The sequence below is a fragment of the Nipponia nippon genome, unplaced genomic scaffold, assembly GCF_047370975.1.
Source record: "Nipponia nippon isolate SJK-2023a ecotype South Korea unplaced genomic scaffold, ASM4737097v1 scaffold_4, whole genome shotgun sequence".
Taxonomy (NCBI): Eukaryota; Metazoa; Chordata; class Aves; order Pelecaniformes; family Threskiornithidae; genus Nipponia; species Nipponia nippon.
Window position 1 is genome coordinate 68,295,670 of NW_028262358.1, and position 18,180 is coordinate 68,313,849.

Below are 18,180 nucleotides of genomic sequence, written 5' to 3' on the forward strand. Positions count from 1 at the left end.
TTATTATTTACAGATGTGACAGGATCAGCAAAGAAGTAAAAATTAACTAGCAACCCAGAAACACACGGCTTGATAAAACAGTAAAGTGAAAAAAGAATCTTTTGGGTTTTGTTTCACTAGAAAATCCTAAATCAGCACTGAAGGTAAATGACTTGAGAGTCATAAAGAATGTGACTTCTTAGAGTACTCAAAATTACAACTTAATATTAATTTAAATATTTCTGTTGTATGAAAGAGAGGGATCAATCTCTGCAAAAGAACTGTCCTCTGGAGGTGCCCATTCTGTGTGTAATAGCAGCAAATGCTTCACAGAGCACTACGGAACAATTACGAAGGAATGCTTTTTCCCTAGCCAGTTTACACTTTGAGGATATAGGCTCACAGTCCCAAATTTTGGGTTTCCTACTATTCAAATGGGTTGTTATTTTATTCTTGCTATGTGAAGTTCCCAACCTACTGTCTTAAAAATTCATTATTTCAATTAAGGCAGAAACAACTCCCCTGCTTCATACAGCTGTGATTTCTGTTATTTGTCTCATATTTAAAATAAGTAAATCCTCACGTTTTCCCATTCTCTCATTTTCCATTTTGGAATTTCACTTCTGTTTCTGTGGTATTCAGCAGCAGTAATTAAAACTGAATCCACCCTCCCATCGTAGACCGAATCTAGACAATCTCTTTAATCTTTGTAATAAAAAGACCACATAGTTCACACCTTCTTCCTCCCATCTGCTTGTTATTATTTTTAAACCTCTTCATGGTGTCATGACATCTTCTGAAGTTCTTCAATTAAGCAAACAACAAATGCAAACCAAAAATATAACCCTTTCTAAACACATCAGTGCCAAAGGAAACAAAAATGTGGTGAAATTACTGTGCTAATCATCATCAGTCTCTTCTGTAACCATCATCATCAGCTTTTCCTCTGAGCACCATACAAAGAATCTTCTCCATCAGGCATCACAACCGCTGTAACAACAATACCATAGATCTAATAAGAACACCTTTCATTCTTTATAAAGGAAGGTTTATAAATAAAGACATATGTCTTGACTAAAATGGTAAGGTATATTTAACTTTCTCTCTAAATATCTTCTACTTGATGATTGTAATCTTCAAAAACTATTTAAGGAAATTAATTGCTTCACATCATTGTAGCCTAAAATAATTTTACTAAAAAGGAAGAGCATACCTTTATGATGTGTACTTCATTCTACACTTAATATCTTCCAGTTTAAGGAAGCAGAAGCAGTAACACTCACAGAAATCCAAATTCATTACCTTGGCTAGCTCAATCTTTAACTCTTCTTTTTCTTCTTCAGAAATCATACTGGTGAAATCAACATCAGTGACCACATCTTCATCTGCTTCATGCAAAGACTGCGTTTCCAACAGGCCTTAAAGTAAAGAGTTAAAATGTCAAGACAACCATTATCAATTATTTCTGACCTCCCCTAAAATCTAAGAATGATTCACTCACTAGGAAAAAAAAAAAAAAAACAAAGAAAAACAAAACAACCTTTTCCTGCTAAAGGTCATTTGGATTCTGCGCCTCTTTGCTTCTGAAAAGCTATTGGAAGTATCACATGGTAACGCCTGCACAGCAGCAATTTAATATGTGAAAGCACCACTCATTCCCAGGAAGCAATCACCTCGGACCCCACTAGTCCCTGATGAGGCATTTCCTTGCTTCTAACAATACAAAAGAAAAAAAGGAAGAAAGAAAGCTTTTTCTTCAAAATAAGAAAGCTGGTTAATGTGGATCACGGATGCAAATAGTGAATAGTACACTGAGCAATATAGGAAGTATATAACTGAGCCAAATTTGCTTTAAAAGTACCTCTGATTGCAGCAATTTGAGAACCTTACAGATGTACACAGTTTGCAGAAGCAAATGCCATACCTAGTGTTTGAACTTTCTAAATGTTAGAGAGAAACATACCAGTCTAAACCTGTGAAGGGTAAACTTCACTGGACCTCCAGTTACTTTCTTCTTCTGCGTGTCCAAGATCAGGATCAGTACATATGATAACCAAGATAAGCACCAATATATACAGAGCAAATAAAATATAACCTATTTCCCAATCATTCAGTAAAGAAAAGAATGATTGCTTCATTGTCTGCAAACAAAACAATGCAAAACATGAGATAACAGAAAACATTCTCACTCCTTTGGAAGTTGTTTTTAAGTTCTCAATCTGTTTCTGTTGTGGAAGAAAATTCTCCTCCAGGCTACATTTGGGACAACACTTTTCCCTGTATTTCAGTTCTTTATCAGTGTAATCAACCATCTCAGCTGACTCTTGACATCTGTATACTGCTTAATACAGAAGAGAACAACTTGTTTCCCAGGTCCACAGAGGCCTGTATACTCTATTACACAGAGATTAGAATTTAACTTTGTTAAGTTTTGGCAGTAGGGAATAGAGGCTACAAGCAGCAAGTCTGGAGTATTCAACAATTTGAAATTGAGTACTTAATATTTTCAGCAGAAAGTAAAACTCCCTCCAGCTTTCTGTCATTTCTTCCACCTAGAGACCCCCAGTGTACTTGGATTTCCTCCTATTTAACTGAACAGAACTGATTTGATTCATACCCTCAACTTCACTGCAGAGCACCATGTGGTGAACTCAGCCTTGTTAATTACAACCTCCCCTGAGTGGGAAGATAAAGAGCAGCAACAGAGGTGCTGATCCCCTGCCTGGCACCATACACAAGAATAGAGCGCCACCCTTAAGCACAAAACCTTTTAAAAAACATGAAAGCATACAGAAGTAGCTGATACCTTAGCTATTACCCAAAAAGCAGTTTGCCAGGAAAACCTAGATTGACAAAGTCACAACAAAAGAAAAGCGCATTTATTCAGTAGGAATACTCCCAAAACACCTTTATTAACACCCTTCCATCCCTAAACACCATTGTTGTTTGGTATTTGTTTGAGGATTAACAGCGTTGCTATGGGAATGAGGCTAAACTTAGTCCCCACGGTCTTGAAAGCAGTCTCTTTTTTCACGGATAGAGGAGCAGCAGTACAGGGCAGCTCTTGGAAATGCCAGGAAGAATCTCAGGGGCAACAGGGTTAAGGCTGAAAACCCTTAAGGAAAGTCTTGGGGTAGATGTGAGATGAGGTGATCTTGGAGCAACTGATACTTGAGCTAAAAAGAAGGCAGATTTGTGCTCAAGATTAGTTGACAGCATTCGTTTGGGATTAGTTAGGTAAAGAGGCCAGAATGGGTGGACAATGGTTAGATAGATATGGAAGCCAACATGGGCCAAAATCATCAAAGACAACTGAGTAACACTTAACTAGACCTAACAGTCAAGTTCAAACTTCAAGATTGAACTCAAATTACAATCTATTCCAAAATAGCACATGAATGTCAATCTTCTGCATGATCCTCTGCAACCTCATCCAGTGCCAGTCCCAATTCTTATCTCTTGCTTCTCATCCAAGTCCTCCAAAATCTAGTCTTATCCTTCCGTCTCCACCTTCTTGCTCAAGCCACTACCAGAGTCTTTCCCAATGGTCACTGACCATTGCCAGTGGCTTCGCTTCGGTCACCTCACAGCTCCAGTCTGAACACCTCTCCACCATACTGTGGGTTGCAGTCTTCTTTCAATCAGTCTCGGTTCTGAACTTCCTCACAGGAGCACTATCATGAGCAACCTACTCACTCACTCTTCCCTCACTGTTCTCAGTCTCTGCCTTTCCTTCATGATCCTTGTTTTTTCCAGCCACACCTAGTAGCTCTTAGCCCTGGGCTTCACCTTCTGCTGCCATTCTACTTTGTCGAAGACAGCTTTGCTGGTATCTTCTCACCACTTACGACTGACCACTTCAGTCCTGGGCCAGTTCTATCAGCATAAATAGCATGCTTCACTTCTAGTGCTAGGTCATCTGAATTTCTCAGTCTCTCTTCCCCACTTGAGCAACAGAAACTGATTTCTTGAATCTGACCTGAAAAGATCTCTTCACCAGTGTCTGGGGCTACCCTCACAGACCGTTTCTCTAATTTGCCTGTCTTACGAAAGGGAAGAATAAAAAACTGAACACGTTAGGAAGAAAAGAGGCTCCCTGAGGCAGAAGAGATCTCAGCTCTTTCCATCTGCTGAGAATGTAAACATAGAACTCTGTCCCTGTGATTTATATCCTAGAGAATTTAGCATCCACAATTTCAAGCGATTGCACAGCAAAGTATGCAGGCAAGGTTCCCAAGACTTTGTTCTTCTTAGTCTTTTTTTTTTTTTTAATGCATGTGCCTGTCCCTATTTCCCCTCTAATAACCACCAAGTCCTGTATTAGATTTCAAACAGAATTAGAGGTCTCTTAAAACAGTCAGTTGGTAGAGAAGATTAAAGTGATCTCACAGACAGAGAGAATGCTAGATGAGCTCATCCTTATATGAGGTATCAGAGAAACCAATCAGGGAAGAGGGGCCATTCATAAAATCCGTTTTACAACAACAGAAAAAAATGTCCAGGTTTGTACTTCTGAGCAGCACAGCATCCATTCCACCAAAGGACACCTTCTGCGAGGTTCCTACAGCACCTCACCCAGCAGGAGTTCAGCACAGCCCCAGGAGAAGGTAAGAATTGGTAATGATTTTGGTAGTAAACCAGCTCCTATTGCTAGTACTGCGGACCCCAAAATACTCTCCCACCTCCTACTCTGTGCAGGAAGCACAGTCTCCTCTCAGCCTTCCCTGCAGTGTCCTTTCAGCTAGGCAGCCTGGAAAATACACCTTTCAGACGTTGGTTATAGATGCACCAAGTACGGAAGCATAACAATACAAGAGCTCAGCGGGATTGCTGATATGTCTTGAATTAACCACATGAGTAATTCTTTAAGAATCAAGGAACAAGGTAGGATCCTATTTGGTGTGTTTAATCTAACTACACATTTTGTTAAACACACTTAATCTATCAATTCATGAAAACACACACAAGGATGAGTCGATTCAGCTAAATGGTTAGAGCTGAGCCCTAGAATCTAAGTATTTTTCGGCACTATATAGAAGAGTACCAGATTTAGGCATTTGAAAGCCAGAATTTTAAGATAACACTGCATTTTTATACTTCGCCATGTACATTAAATTCCAACAATTATGTACTTCACCCAGGAAAAAAGAAATCTGCACTTTAGCAATGCAGACATTCGTCTGTGTGCATGTACAGACATTCAGTTTATACATACAGTTGTTGCAGCTGAGCATGTAACACAGCTCTTCTTGTTAGTTTCACACTTCTTCCTTTGGGGGTAGAAGGAACTTAACTGCTTCCAATTCACCTGGAATTAAATATATCTACATAGTATATATCTATATAGATAACTATATATCTACAGATAGTCATAATGTATCTGTAGTTATAGAAATAATCTGTAACTTCTCGCAGAAACTAAAATACAGATCAGACGTCCAAGGCAAATCTTTCCTGCAGCACTGGAATATGGTAGCTTTTACAGCGCACCTCAATTTCCATTTGCTGATCTCTATGCAAAAGCCATATTTTCCTTTAAATTTAGGCTATCTTAAATAATAATACTCAAATGATCATTAGCTGCTTATTAAAGAAGGTTGTTGGGAAGTTGTGAATCTGGTCAGGTAACATTTCAAGGCTCTGTTTTCTCAACAGCTTACTGAAAGTATGGGGAACCTGTAAAATTAATTAAAGTCATTCTTTCTCCTAACTTCCAGGATTAGGGAAAATATTTATTGCTTACTAACTCCCAGTTAAGGCTCCTTCTGACAAAATATAGGGAGCATAAAATTTCAAAGTGACACATTTCCCAATGGCTAAATTAGTTTTCCATATGAAGCGACAAACACATGCCTGGTCAGAATCATTACTGCTGAATTACCAACTGGTTTTATGTGCAGGGAGCTAAAGCAGTTTTACCTACATGCTCACAAAAGTAAAGACACTAAAATAACCTACTCTGGTAGGGTTCCTACCCCTGATTATTAATTTTATCTGACTTCACTGCACCGAGACTCACAGTAAGGCTAGAACTGCAAGATACCTGATACTCCCCAGACCAATACATAATGATGCTTTAATCCTCCTAAATGAAAGACAAGTTCTACATAGTCAACGGCACTGCTAAAGCAGCAACAATAAGCAGAGGGGTTACAACGAGGGCATTATTATATTTGAAATGGAGCACCATACAGGTCAGCATCCACCAGCTCAAACTCAGACTACAGTTGCATCAGTACAAACTTGTTCTCTGCTAGTTAGCCATACCAAGTTATACAGCTTATCAGCTCAGGCACGCTGATAACACAACACAACACAACACAACTGCTCTGGAGCCTTCAGCTAGGAGCTCCGATATTGCTCAGAGCTTGTGGGTATCTCTGCACTGTGCTACCCTGCAAAGACAGCAGAACATTTCTTGCAGTTACTGCTTTCTCTCTCTAGATACTGTCATCTCACACACTTACAACTAAAGCCTCCAGACCAAGGGGAGGACTGCGAGTCCCTGACAACGATGCAGCCACCTTCTAAGGGCAGGTTTCCAAGGAGCAGCCTAGCACCCTCCAGTGCACTTTAAGGAATGTCATATAAGCCCACCTATAAGTACTGCTCTCATGCAGTCTCAAAATCCTGGGCAAGCATTTCCTCCGTAACCTGACAACACACACCTAGCTGGTCTGGGAGAGACAGTATTTTTGCCTAAAGATGCACAGGTATTAGTTATGAACCATGGAAGATTTGGTCACTTTGGGAAGCGAGTTGTACAAGTAGCTGAGATGTTTTCAAGATTAACATAAAATCTTGATGGATATTTGGTAGCAGAAGAAAGAAAAAAAAAAAAGGAAAAAAAAAATAAAGAAAAGGTTGGTCTGAGGTTCCCAATGCTCCTCCTTTTCCTGACTAGTATGTATATGCTTCTTCATGGAGGAGTCACATTCAAGGTGCATTCCCTGCTCCCCTTCCCCACTCTTCCCAGAAACACTGAAGATCATGCCTTGTTTCTAGCTATGGTCAAAACTGGGAAAACTGGAATTGTGATGTTATTAAAATTTTTCAGCTGCACAGCTGCTACGATTTCAGAATTATACCAATATCCAGGTGTGGAATCAGGAATTGACTTTACACCCATTTAGAATAGCAATTTAATTGCTGGGTGGGTGAATAGCTTCTCCTTCGCTTTGTAGCGTAGCTGCTGCAAGCTTCCCAGAATGAATTAGGAGCTTCATTCAATAGATTACCAGCCATCACAAGAGCACAATGCATTGGTGATGTCCTGCATCTCTTGTGACCATTACTAACAGCACAATATTTTAGGCATTGACCTCCACATATTTGTCTAAAGTAGATGTTTTCCAAGTTTCATTCAAGCAGGTCACTAACAGACAGGACATGAGGGTAGAGCCTACATACCACCACTTACTAGCATCTATTTTCTTCTCCTCCTTCGTCGTGTCCAGATTAAGTCAATCCTGGTTCTCCTGAATTTAATTTCAGTTGCTGTGCCTGGTGCTCAGCAATTGTCTTCCACAGAAAAATCACACAAGAGGCATCAATGGAGCAGAAGCTATCTTAGAAACTATTCCATGAACTTCCCACCTCTCATACCCCATGGTCAGGACTCTGCCCAGAGACAGATGCAAGACCCAGCCCACCTCCCTCATTCTCTTCCAGACAGCCCCTCTTCTTGTAGCCTAAGACTGCTGGGGACAAGATCTGAAGGTCCCTATGGTCTCATACAACCTTATATTCCTACAACAAATTACACTAAGAATACACCCCTGTAACCCATTTATCCTCCACAAACAGGCAGACTAGTTATTGTCTGGACATATGTTACTTCAAAAGAAAAAAAAAAAGCCCCCATAAAGTATAGGAAAGCATACAGTAGGTATAAATCAGTGCAAAGAGCTGTTTGGCTTTTACTTTAAAGAAAGTTTTCGTACTTGCTGTCACATACAATTAGATAAAATATGCAAGAAATATGAAAAATATGGGATTATCAGTAATTAGAACTGCGCGTCACACAGAAGGATCCAACTCAAAACAATTGAGCGAACAATCCTTTGTATTAGGATATTTATACAGAAAAAGTAGGGGGTGGATAGCTGGGGGAACACATTTAATGTGATCTCTGAAAGATTCATATGACAAGATAATGCAACAACCATACAAGGAGTTACAGCATGCTGAAACACTTCATGGGCATTTTTGAGCTCTCTCCCAAAGTTCAAGGTAGTTGTGGCTGAGACTAGTAACTGGTTTTACAGTCTGCTCTTAAATCTGATTTAATGCAAGAAACTGTTTCAGCATTGATCTGCACCTGTGCATATGTTTGCTACTAGAATTGTAGGAATGACAACTAAATAAGCCACTTAGAAACTAGAGGATCTGTAACTATTCCACAAAATTTAATTTAACTAAAGAACACAATGATAAAATCCAAGACAGATTTTCAGACTCATTCAGGTATCTGAAGATTAACTGGATGAAGATGTTTTAATTAGTGCTTTTTATGTATTTTCTCCATATTCATCTCAGGCTCATGTTCTGGAGTATTACGTATCAGGCTAATTTTTGTATGCTGACCTTGTTAAAAAAAAACAAACCAAAACAAAAAAAACCACCCAAACTATTGGCAGTGATGTCTGTTGAATTAACCATAATGATAGCAAAATTAAAGGCAAGAACACCAAATTTTGTCTCGTCTACATTCTCTGACATTCATTTCAGGGAAATGTATAGAATCATAGAATCATTAAGGTTGGAAAAGACCCTTAAGATCATCGAGTCCAACCGTTAACCTAGCACTGCCAAGTCCACCACTAAACCATGTCCTCAAGCACCACGTCTACCCGTCTTTTAAATACCTCCAGGGATGGAGACTCAACCACTTCCCTGGGCAGCCTGTTCCAGTGCCTGACTACCCTTTCGGTGAAGAAGTTTTTCCTAATATCCAACCTAAACTTCCCCTGGTGCAGCTTGAGGCCGTTTCCTCTCTTCCTGTTGCTTGTCACTAGGGAGAAGAGACCGACCCCCACCTTGCTACAACCTCCTTTCAGGTAGTTGTAGAGAGCAATAAGGTCTCCCCTCAGCCTCCTCTTCTCCAGGCTAAACAACCCCAGCTCCCTCAGCTGCTCCTCATAAGACTTGTGCTCTAGACCCTTCACCAACTTTGTTGCCCTTCTCTGGACACGCTCCAGCACCTCGATGTCCTTCTTGTAGTGAGGGGCCCAAAACTGAACACAGTACTCGAGGTGTGGCCTCACCAGTGCCGAGTACAGGGGGGCAATCACCTCCCCAGTCCTGCTGGTCACACTGTTCCTGATACAAGCCAGGATGCTATTGGCCTTCTTGGCCACCTGAGCACACTGCTGGCTCATGTTCAGGCGGCTGTCAACCAACACCCCCAGGTCCTTTTCTGCTGGGCAGTGGCGGAATATAGATGGTCCTGTATTCTAACAAAATAGTTAAGAATTGAAGCCCCTTTACTGCTCTGATTTTTTGTTTCTCAACCAGTTAAAAATAGCATACCTACCTTGTTATCTAATATTCACATCAAATAGTGAGAAAACGTCTTCTAATTGTATAACGCTTCTAGTAAACAAAATGACATTACATCTTCTTTGGTCATGTCCTTATATTGTAGCTAACAGCATAGCAAGGTATGCAGAACTGTTTCTTATTTAGAATTGGAAAACACCTGTTTACAAATTTAAATTGTAATTAAGTCTTCAAAGGGATGAAATGGTAAGTAGAACAAAGGAACTGTCCAGACATTGCATTAGTGTCTTTGATCTTCTTTATAATGTAGTCTTAATACCAGATATACAGATTAAAGGGGGAAAAAGGGGGACCAGAAGCATGTACAGTAAACAACTAAATTGAGCAGAAAAACTATTAAAAATTGCAAGGATTTCCAGTACCATTTTTTCCATTCCAAAGTTATTATGGGAGAATTCACAAAGAAAACAAACTGCTTGAAGGAAGATCTTCCCTTCTGTGTTTGGTGCTAACTGTGGACAAGTCTGAACTGCTTGAGCCTAGAAATTAGCCTACAGCCTGCCTTTCTCCTAGAGGACTGAGAATTCAGAATAGAAGGAAGGTTAATTTTGAAGCTATGATTGGAAAATAAAACTAGAGGCTGGATTCATCTTGGTTCAGAGAGGAAAGAACACATAGGTCATGTAGATCAAAAGTGTAAATATTAAACAAAATCGTAGATTCTACTTCCTGTGACCATGGGGGCTCAATCTTCCTTTTCCTCTGAATATGCTGTCTTGGAAAAGAGATATCGATGGGCAAGTGTCTTCGCATTTCCCCTCTCCACTGGGCTTTGGGTCAGGGGTGGTGTCAAGGAGAGGGAGCAAGTACAGCTTTTGGGTGTTCAAGAGCTCTAGGACATAGTCTACCATCTCAGAATAAGTGTCCCCAGCCATCCTGAAGCAGCTCATTACAGACCTTACTAAGGCTTTCCATTCCATTTCCTAAACCCTGCAAAACCAGGCATTAATAAATCTATCCATAGCTATGAGATAGATTGGCAGGTTTCCAAACAAAGGAACGCTTTTATTTGAAGCTCCTGGATAAACAGCCAGTTGTAGTGTGCTAATTCTTTTCTCTGTATTAGTAAAATAAAAAGAAATTAATCATACATTGAGGATCTCTAAGTTATTTTTCCCCCAGAAGCCATTGATACAGCTGCCAAACTATGCCAGTGAAGAAAGATGGTCTACACACAAATAACTGGCAGAAAACGGACTCCACAGCTTGATCGCTGCACCGAGAAGCCATACACATTGGTAAGGAGTTTAACAATCACCCCAAAGACAGAAATGCAATGGATAAAGTGAGAATAGCAATCATGGTAAAAAAATATATACCACTTACTTAAAGTAGGTACCAAGCTTCAATGTGAGAACTGATCTTCCAAACAAAATAATTATCTGAAATGTCCAGAAATGCTCGGTAGGCATGATCTTATGAATTGTATCCAATAGCTAGCTCTCTTTGTATAAAATAATAGTCCTGCCTGCCTCGGGAAGACAAGGGCGACATTGCTTTCTAAGCTATAGCTATGGAAATACATTTCACAACAATTGCTTTCTAACAGTTTAAAGACAGCAGATGCTTCTTTCTATTATGTCAATACTGAAAGTACTGACAGTATTTTACCACTTACTGTGCTTTCTATTGATCATTCTGCACAACTTTCTGTGAGGTCGAGGGCAAGAAAAATCTGCCACAAGTGGAAGGGTTATCATCTCTTTTTCTTTCCTTTGGCAGAACAGGGGAAAAAAAAAAATGGAATAATAGGGAATGAGAAAGTGGATGACACTGAGTCACAAAAGAGTCTTGTTCTCTACAAGTAAGGTACTCTAGAAACTGTAACAGACTGCATAAAACAAATGAAGGAAAAAAAGCATATATAATCAGACTGGAGAAAAAGCAATGTAGGGGAAGGTAAGAGCTATGACATGGAAATGCTGGCAGTCAGAGGTAGAAGCTGTCAGTCAAATTTCTTAAACCCACCCTTTCACACTAAAAATACATGAAGGTACATTCATCTAATCTCAGAATAGACAGGCACCTTGGGTCCCATCCTCAGCTGGCAGAAGTGACTGTGATCCTATCAATTGTATAATTAAGCTCACACATTTGCTTCAAGTGAATCAAAATCACAGAAACTTAATGGCAGGATTTAATAACCTTTCTCTCCTAAGAAAAGATCAGTTTATTATATTTTTCTAAAGCCAGGTGCAAAAGAGTATCACTAGACAGCAATCTAACTGCAGTATAGTTAAACTCACAAGCCTCCTCAAATAACTTCCAACAAAGTATCTGTGCTGCAAGAAGTGATAAGATTATATTAAAAGATAAATTCTTCAAGTAGCTATAATTTGCATCCTTTAGATTGCAAAACACATACGTAACAAGATCCTTATAAGTCTAATTTACAAAGGAGCAAAATCTTGCTGCAGCCAGCAGGTTACTTTGCTTTCCCCACACCCCCATCCAACTATCTGAACATGTAAGGCAGATGTGTCACTTTTGATCCTGTAAACTTACCAGGGAAAACACACAGGGAACAATTATAACTGGGCACACGACAGATTCTTTATTCTCTTCAGGCTCAAATTCATTGCGCTAATACAGATTAAATGTCTCGGCATTGTCACCTATACTAAAATACAAATTTAGGAATGCTGAGAAGGAACAAATTAGCCTCCCCTACGTCTGCTCAATCTCTCACATTGGGAGAGTAAAGATTACAGTTTTTAAGGATCAGGACTGTCTTTTTGCATACTGCTTGGCACAAAAGGTCCATGATCCGTGACTAAGCTTTGTAGGCAGCATCATAATTATAAATTAACAACAATAAATCACTCACTAAGTTGGGATAAAGGCACAGTTCCTATCCCCAGAGTTTTTCTTAAATGTTTATGGTTGACTGTGTAAGAGCTCACGGCCACCAAGAAGAGGCAGTGAATCAACATGCTCCTCAGAACAGGCATGTCTTGTGTCCTTTCCCCTCCCCACAACCTTTAAGCGCTACCTGCTTCAGTTTGCAATACCCCTTAACGCCTTCAAAATAGCTACTTTGCACCAGTGCACTTTTGCCTTCCTAAGGTGGGTTATCTGACAGCGTAGACCTCCTCCAGGCTTCCCTAAACAAACTTGACCTACTCTTGGATGCATCTACTTGCAACACAATCTCATTCTCATTTAAAACCAATAAAAATAAAGCTCATTTATAGAAATATTATTTGAAAACAATCCATTTTACCAGAGACAAAGGCCATGTATTCCCTTGCACAGGCCCTTTGTTTAAGATAAAACTATTTTTTATTTGTTAAAACACATACTCCAAATATACTGAAAAGCAGCTCTAATTTGTGCCACCTTGCTCCTTGCAAACGCACTGCCTTGCAGCTAGGCAGCCATTGCTGCGGTGGGTGGTTCTGATAAACCTGGAATTTGGAGTTAGTGTCACGCTAATTCTCTGGACACAGGCCACACAAAACACTTCTCAATCAGAACAGCACCATCTAGCCAGGCCTGTTCAACTCAAAGTTTCATTTGTTTTTCCTCTAGTTTTTTTTTGCCAGCACCCTGAGCTGTGAAATGAGGTACTTATTATTCTGCTCTTAATGTTAAGCTCCACGTTAAGGCCTTCAGAGTTTTTGGCATCATTAATTTTGTGGCTTTGCCCACTCAGTGTTTTGTAGCATGCCATTACAAAGAAATGTGTTTGCTTAGGGAGGCTGTGGGTGGAGACATCTGGGGTTTAGGGCCCTGGATATCCATGAAGTTCCCATAGAAACAGGTTTCTCGGCCTTCCCTTCTGTTGGGTAGGGTTTGAAGACAGGAGGCATGCCTCTGCAGTTGGCCTGAGTTACACAAATGACCGTATTGCAGGAGGGCGGCTATTTATCAGACCAGGAGACAGAGACTGGCACTTCCAGCCACACTGTACTGTCTCAGTCTTTCAGGTCCCTGATTTATCCTCAAATACCAGCCAAAATGGCAGCCATCACAGAGAGAGTGTGGTTTTTCCTCCTTGAAGATCAACAGGGAAGACCAGCCCTGAACCACAGAGGGTCAGCTTCTCTGACAGCTGCTCTGAATACAGGTAATGGCAGACCAATTGGTAAGAGAAGGTAGGGGTTTAGGCACGTGGCATGAGTTGCTACCCCCTGGAGGCTGCATTAGATCACAGTGGTAAGAACATCACTCAGACCTCTACCCTACTCCATACAGGTCAACCAGTCTGTTATCATGCCTACTGTAACTTCAGTACCTAGGTCTAGAAAGAGAGCACAAGACAGTTCTTGTCTTCACTCTTCTACTACCTTACGTAAGATTTTTCTGAGGATGTTGTTGCAGGATGGACATAATGCAATGTACTTTTCCAAAATAAACTAGTATTCCAATGCTTGAATCTCTGCTAGTAAGTTCCATTCACATCTTCATCCCTATTCAACTTAATTGCTAAAATCTTATTCTTCTCCTTATACCCTTCCCCTGTCCTCGATTCCCACGTGCAGCACATGACTGACCAGAATACTGCTGCTCCCCTTTCAGGATGTGTTCACGCTCCGTATTTCTGTGCAGACCTGGACACAACCGAGCAGCCTTCTAATTCTGGATCTAGGTCTAACTCTAGTTCCCATCTTTGAACTTCTCTCGAATGGGTACATACTATTATCATTGCATACTCTTCTTTATTTCTTGTGCTTAATGCAAACTTCATCTGTATTGCTCATTATCTATGCTTCTCTATTTTTTGAAGCAATTTGAAACCACAAGGGAAGACATATTTTTTCCTCTACCTGTAGTATTTGACTTCCAGTTTCCTGACAATATCTGTTATTTAACCCTGCATAGACCTTATTTGAATCTTCAAAATCGCATTGTGATTCAGTTTATATGAATGACATTATTCAGCAGCCTTTTTTTTTTTTTTTAAATCAGTCAGGCTGTTCAAGTAATTGTTCCTTCTTCACCATCATCTTTTCTTTGCTATCAAAGCTTCGGCACCACCTGACCCACAACACAACTGAAGGATTTACTCTTGCAAGGCCACACGGCTTCATTGGTTCTTCAGTATTCTCATATGCACACAACAGTGTACAGCACTGGTTAGATAGTTTAATTACACAGAAAACATCATTCTCCCTGATTATGACTTTGATTCCTTCCTCCCACAATAATAAGTTAATAGCTGCCATCTGCCTATTAAAATACTTTGAGCAGAAGATAATCTTCTGTTCCTGGCATAATTGCTCCTCTAACTCTAATGTACATACATTTTACTTGTCTCTAAGGAAAATCTGGTTGTGTTTAAATACAACTATTGCTGATCACTTTTTAATGAAAATTTAGCATGCACCAACCCAGCAGAGAAAGAACATCAAGCATTTGAGGCCTTCAGAAGATATTCTAACTAAACATATTTGCTCTGCATCATTCTCTAAAAACCTATCAGCATTTCCTAGAGTGACCTATCTGTGATCTACTCAATGGAGTTAAGAACATTTTAATTAAAGTGAGAAACTTAGAAAGAGGAATTAGATAATCACCTAAAATGCCCGAGCCAACATCAGCATGACAAGTTATTACTAAATCCATCTAAAGCACAATGAAAACAATTATTCCAAGGAAACCATGCAAAAGTATTTTAAAACTTTAAGACAGTTATAAGCAACCTTTTTGTAACCACAAACCTGCACCACCTTAGCTCCACCCAGGCGGCAAGGCAATTTCCTAGTGAGGAAACTGGTGAAAAGAGAACACCTGGACAAACAGGTGAGCACAGAAAAACCTAACTCTTTACTGAAGAGGCAAACATGGAAAGCATCAGCTCCCTTCAGCCACCATTTATAAATATTTACAGAACAAAAATCATACAGCCTTTCAAATCCACACCATACATAGTTTTTAATCACGCTTTCCATACTTCACTTACAATTTATAAATTAGTAGCTTGAATTATTAGGTAGTTATTAAATACAACTTTAAAGTGTAGCCCCGGTACTAAAGAGAGACAACTAATGTATTTGGATGGCTAAAGAGGAAGGCTGTTTCAGAAGTTAAAGCAAAACCCAGACAGAAATCAGACTGTACAAACGGAAAGAAAAAACAGAAAGAATGGTTCTCAAAAGAGGAAGAAATAGTTTGGGCAGGATCTGGTCCCTCGGGGCCTGGGAAAGCAAATAACAACTTCACTGACCAGCAAACAAAAGTAGCTCTTTCAGCAAGAAAGCACATGAAAATAAACTGCATTGCCTGCTACAAAAACATTTTGTGCAAACACTTTTTACTGGGAAAATCAACACCATATCTAGAGATACTTTACGCTTGCATGAATATCAAAAATGTTTTCAGAGTGTAATTTTATATCTCTCTTTGCCAAAAGCACCACTAGAGCCCTAGTTCCTGTGTTACACTAAACACTGAATCTGGAGTTTGCATTTTGAGGAATCTGTTGTTGTTAAAAGTACTTTAAATTCTATTGTCTTACAAAAACATTAAAAGTCTAATTTTGCCTTTAAAACAGCAAAGCTGAAAAGTGACTGCTTTCCATTACACATTTTAAGTACTTTCATTATTTTAAAACACTTTACTGACTAGGTTCTTGGTGGACAACAAGGATAACTGCATACTAAGGTAAATTAGTGGTCATAGCAGGACAACTTTACAAAAACCAAACTCCAGAAGACCACCACCACCAACAACAAAAAAAAACAGTTGAAAGCATCTTTCCCAATAGTCCTCCTTGCTTCAGAAGGAACTGACGGCTCAAGGCATAGCGTTACCTTCCCTTTTCTGGAAGGGACAGAAGGCATTAGACCTCCTTCTGATCTTTATACACACTACCTGGATGCTCCTTCAGTGACTAGAAAAGCAAAGACGTAAAAATTGCCAAAGAATTGGATCCCAGACTACATAGTTCCTAAGCATCTCAAAAGTCCATCAGTTTGACAACAGACTAAACGAGAGAAGCCGTTGTATCTGGCCAGAGGATACACACACGTAACCATGACTTTTCCTTATTTCTGTAAAACTGTCTTTATAAATTCTACTTTTGTATTATTCTTATTTGGTTGTTGTAAAAGCCCTGGCTTTCAGCTACAAAAATGAGATGTCTTTCAGCAACCAGCCTTACATAAGAAAACTTCATGACAGATAGTGTGGAGAGAAGACAGAAACTCCCAGTATTTTATGTGACTATTTGCAGTGGGAACTTTCTTGTCTGCTTGGGGATCCAATAGTGGATCCTTCACTTTACCATGCCATTAACCCCATGCCATTAATATAAACACAGTACCTTTTTACTGGAATAAGTGAAAAAGAATCAAAAAGTTCAAGAAATCTTGCACAGAAGTAAATAACAAGGACAGCCTTTTAGAAGCCCTTTTTATTATCCAGAGAGTTTAAGTCCTACAAGCGCAGAAAAGGCAAAATGTCCAAAGCAGGAGAGGTTAAACAGAGGACTCAGTAGAAGACCTTTATTGTCATGATAAGATGGTACTTGAGGCAGTATCACTTCATGCTGTATATCCCGTTCTTCAATTTGTTTTACACTTTCAGACAAGAACATTTGCAGAAAGATCCTCACTGCTAACAACACTACTTCTTTTTACAAAGTGAAAGAGAGAGGGAATGAGAGACAGCATGAGAGAAAGAAAAGGAGATTTAGTGCTGAAGTGCAATACAAACACTGCTAAATGACTGTGTCTTTTACAGTTATCCACCTGCGACACTTAACCACGCCACGGATGCAGAAGTGTAATGATGGTAGCCTGGTTAGCTATTATATGATTTTGATCCCTGGATTTCAAAGATGGCTAAGCAGTATTACCTCTGTCCCAGAGAATCAAACAAATCAGCTAATATGCCCAAGGTTTTGGAGAAGGTCAGTGTGACATCTGATATTAGAATCCAGATTTGTCAGTCCGCTCTCACCATTTCTTGTACACGACGGGTTTAGAGAATCCAGCAGCCAAAATGCACAGTTTAGAGAGCAGCGATATGACTACAGCAGACTACATTTCTAAAATTTGGCACTGCCACTGTGCATTTCTATGACATATAAATAAAATTGGATAAAACTAGCCTCTCCAGATCTCATCTTTATATATTACCTGAAGAGGTATTTCCTGATTAGTAAGAAAGATCTAATTTTACCCTTAAAACACTTTCTGAAACAAAGGCTGACTACAGTCTTTCTAAACCCAAATTCCAGGATTATGCTAAAACAAGCTACTAAACAATATCTACATTTCTAAATACGGCCACACAGAACATACTTCAACCCCTCTGCAATCTTCTGCCAAGCTTGTGCCACATCCTTGACCTTCAAGCAGCACATGGCATAAGCAAAGCACCTCAAAAATTCCACGCTTTTCTGTACTGTGCAAGTCAGCGAGGCACATCAGAACAGCATCAGCAGACTCATCTTTCCACTCATGCACTTGAGAACACTGACTGAGAGCAGACTCAGACTACGCTTGTGCTGCCTCACAGTAGGACTCATACCAGCAGCCCTGTGAAAATAAGAAGATACAGGAGAAAAAATAGAGCAAGAATTTTAAAACATGTTTTAGGGCTTGACGTGTTTGGTTTTGCGTGTTCTGCATTTTGTATCTTCATGGTTGTAAAACTGGCAAAATTACAATGCCTCATAAGACTGGCCCTAGA

General features: G+C 39.7%; 1 protein-coding gene across 2 annotated transcripts in view; it reads right to left on the minus strand.

Moving 5' to 3' along the window:
* The window catches only part of TPD52L1 (TPD52 like 1), a 65,293-nt gene that overhangs the window by 41,922 nt on the left and 5,191 nt on the right, over positions 1-18,180 (minus strand). For both annotated transcript variants that reach the window (XM_087775100.1, XM_087775099.1), the window contains exon 2: positions 1,282-1,397. In XM_087775100.1, the coding sequence (XP_087631226.1) occupies positions 1,282-1,397 (116 nt within the window). The remainder of the gene's footprint in view (positions 1-1,281; positions 1,398-18,180) is intronic.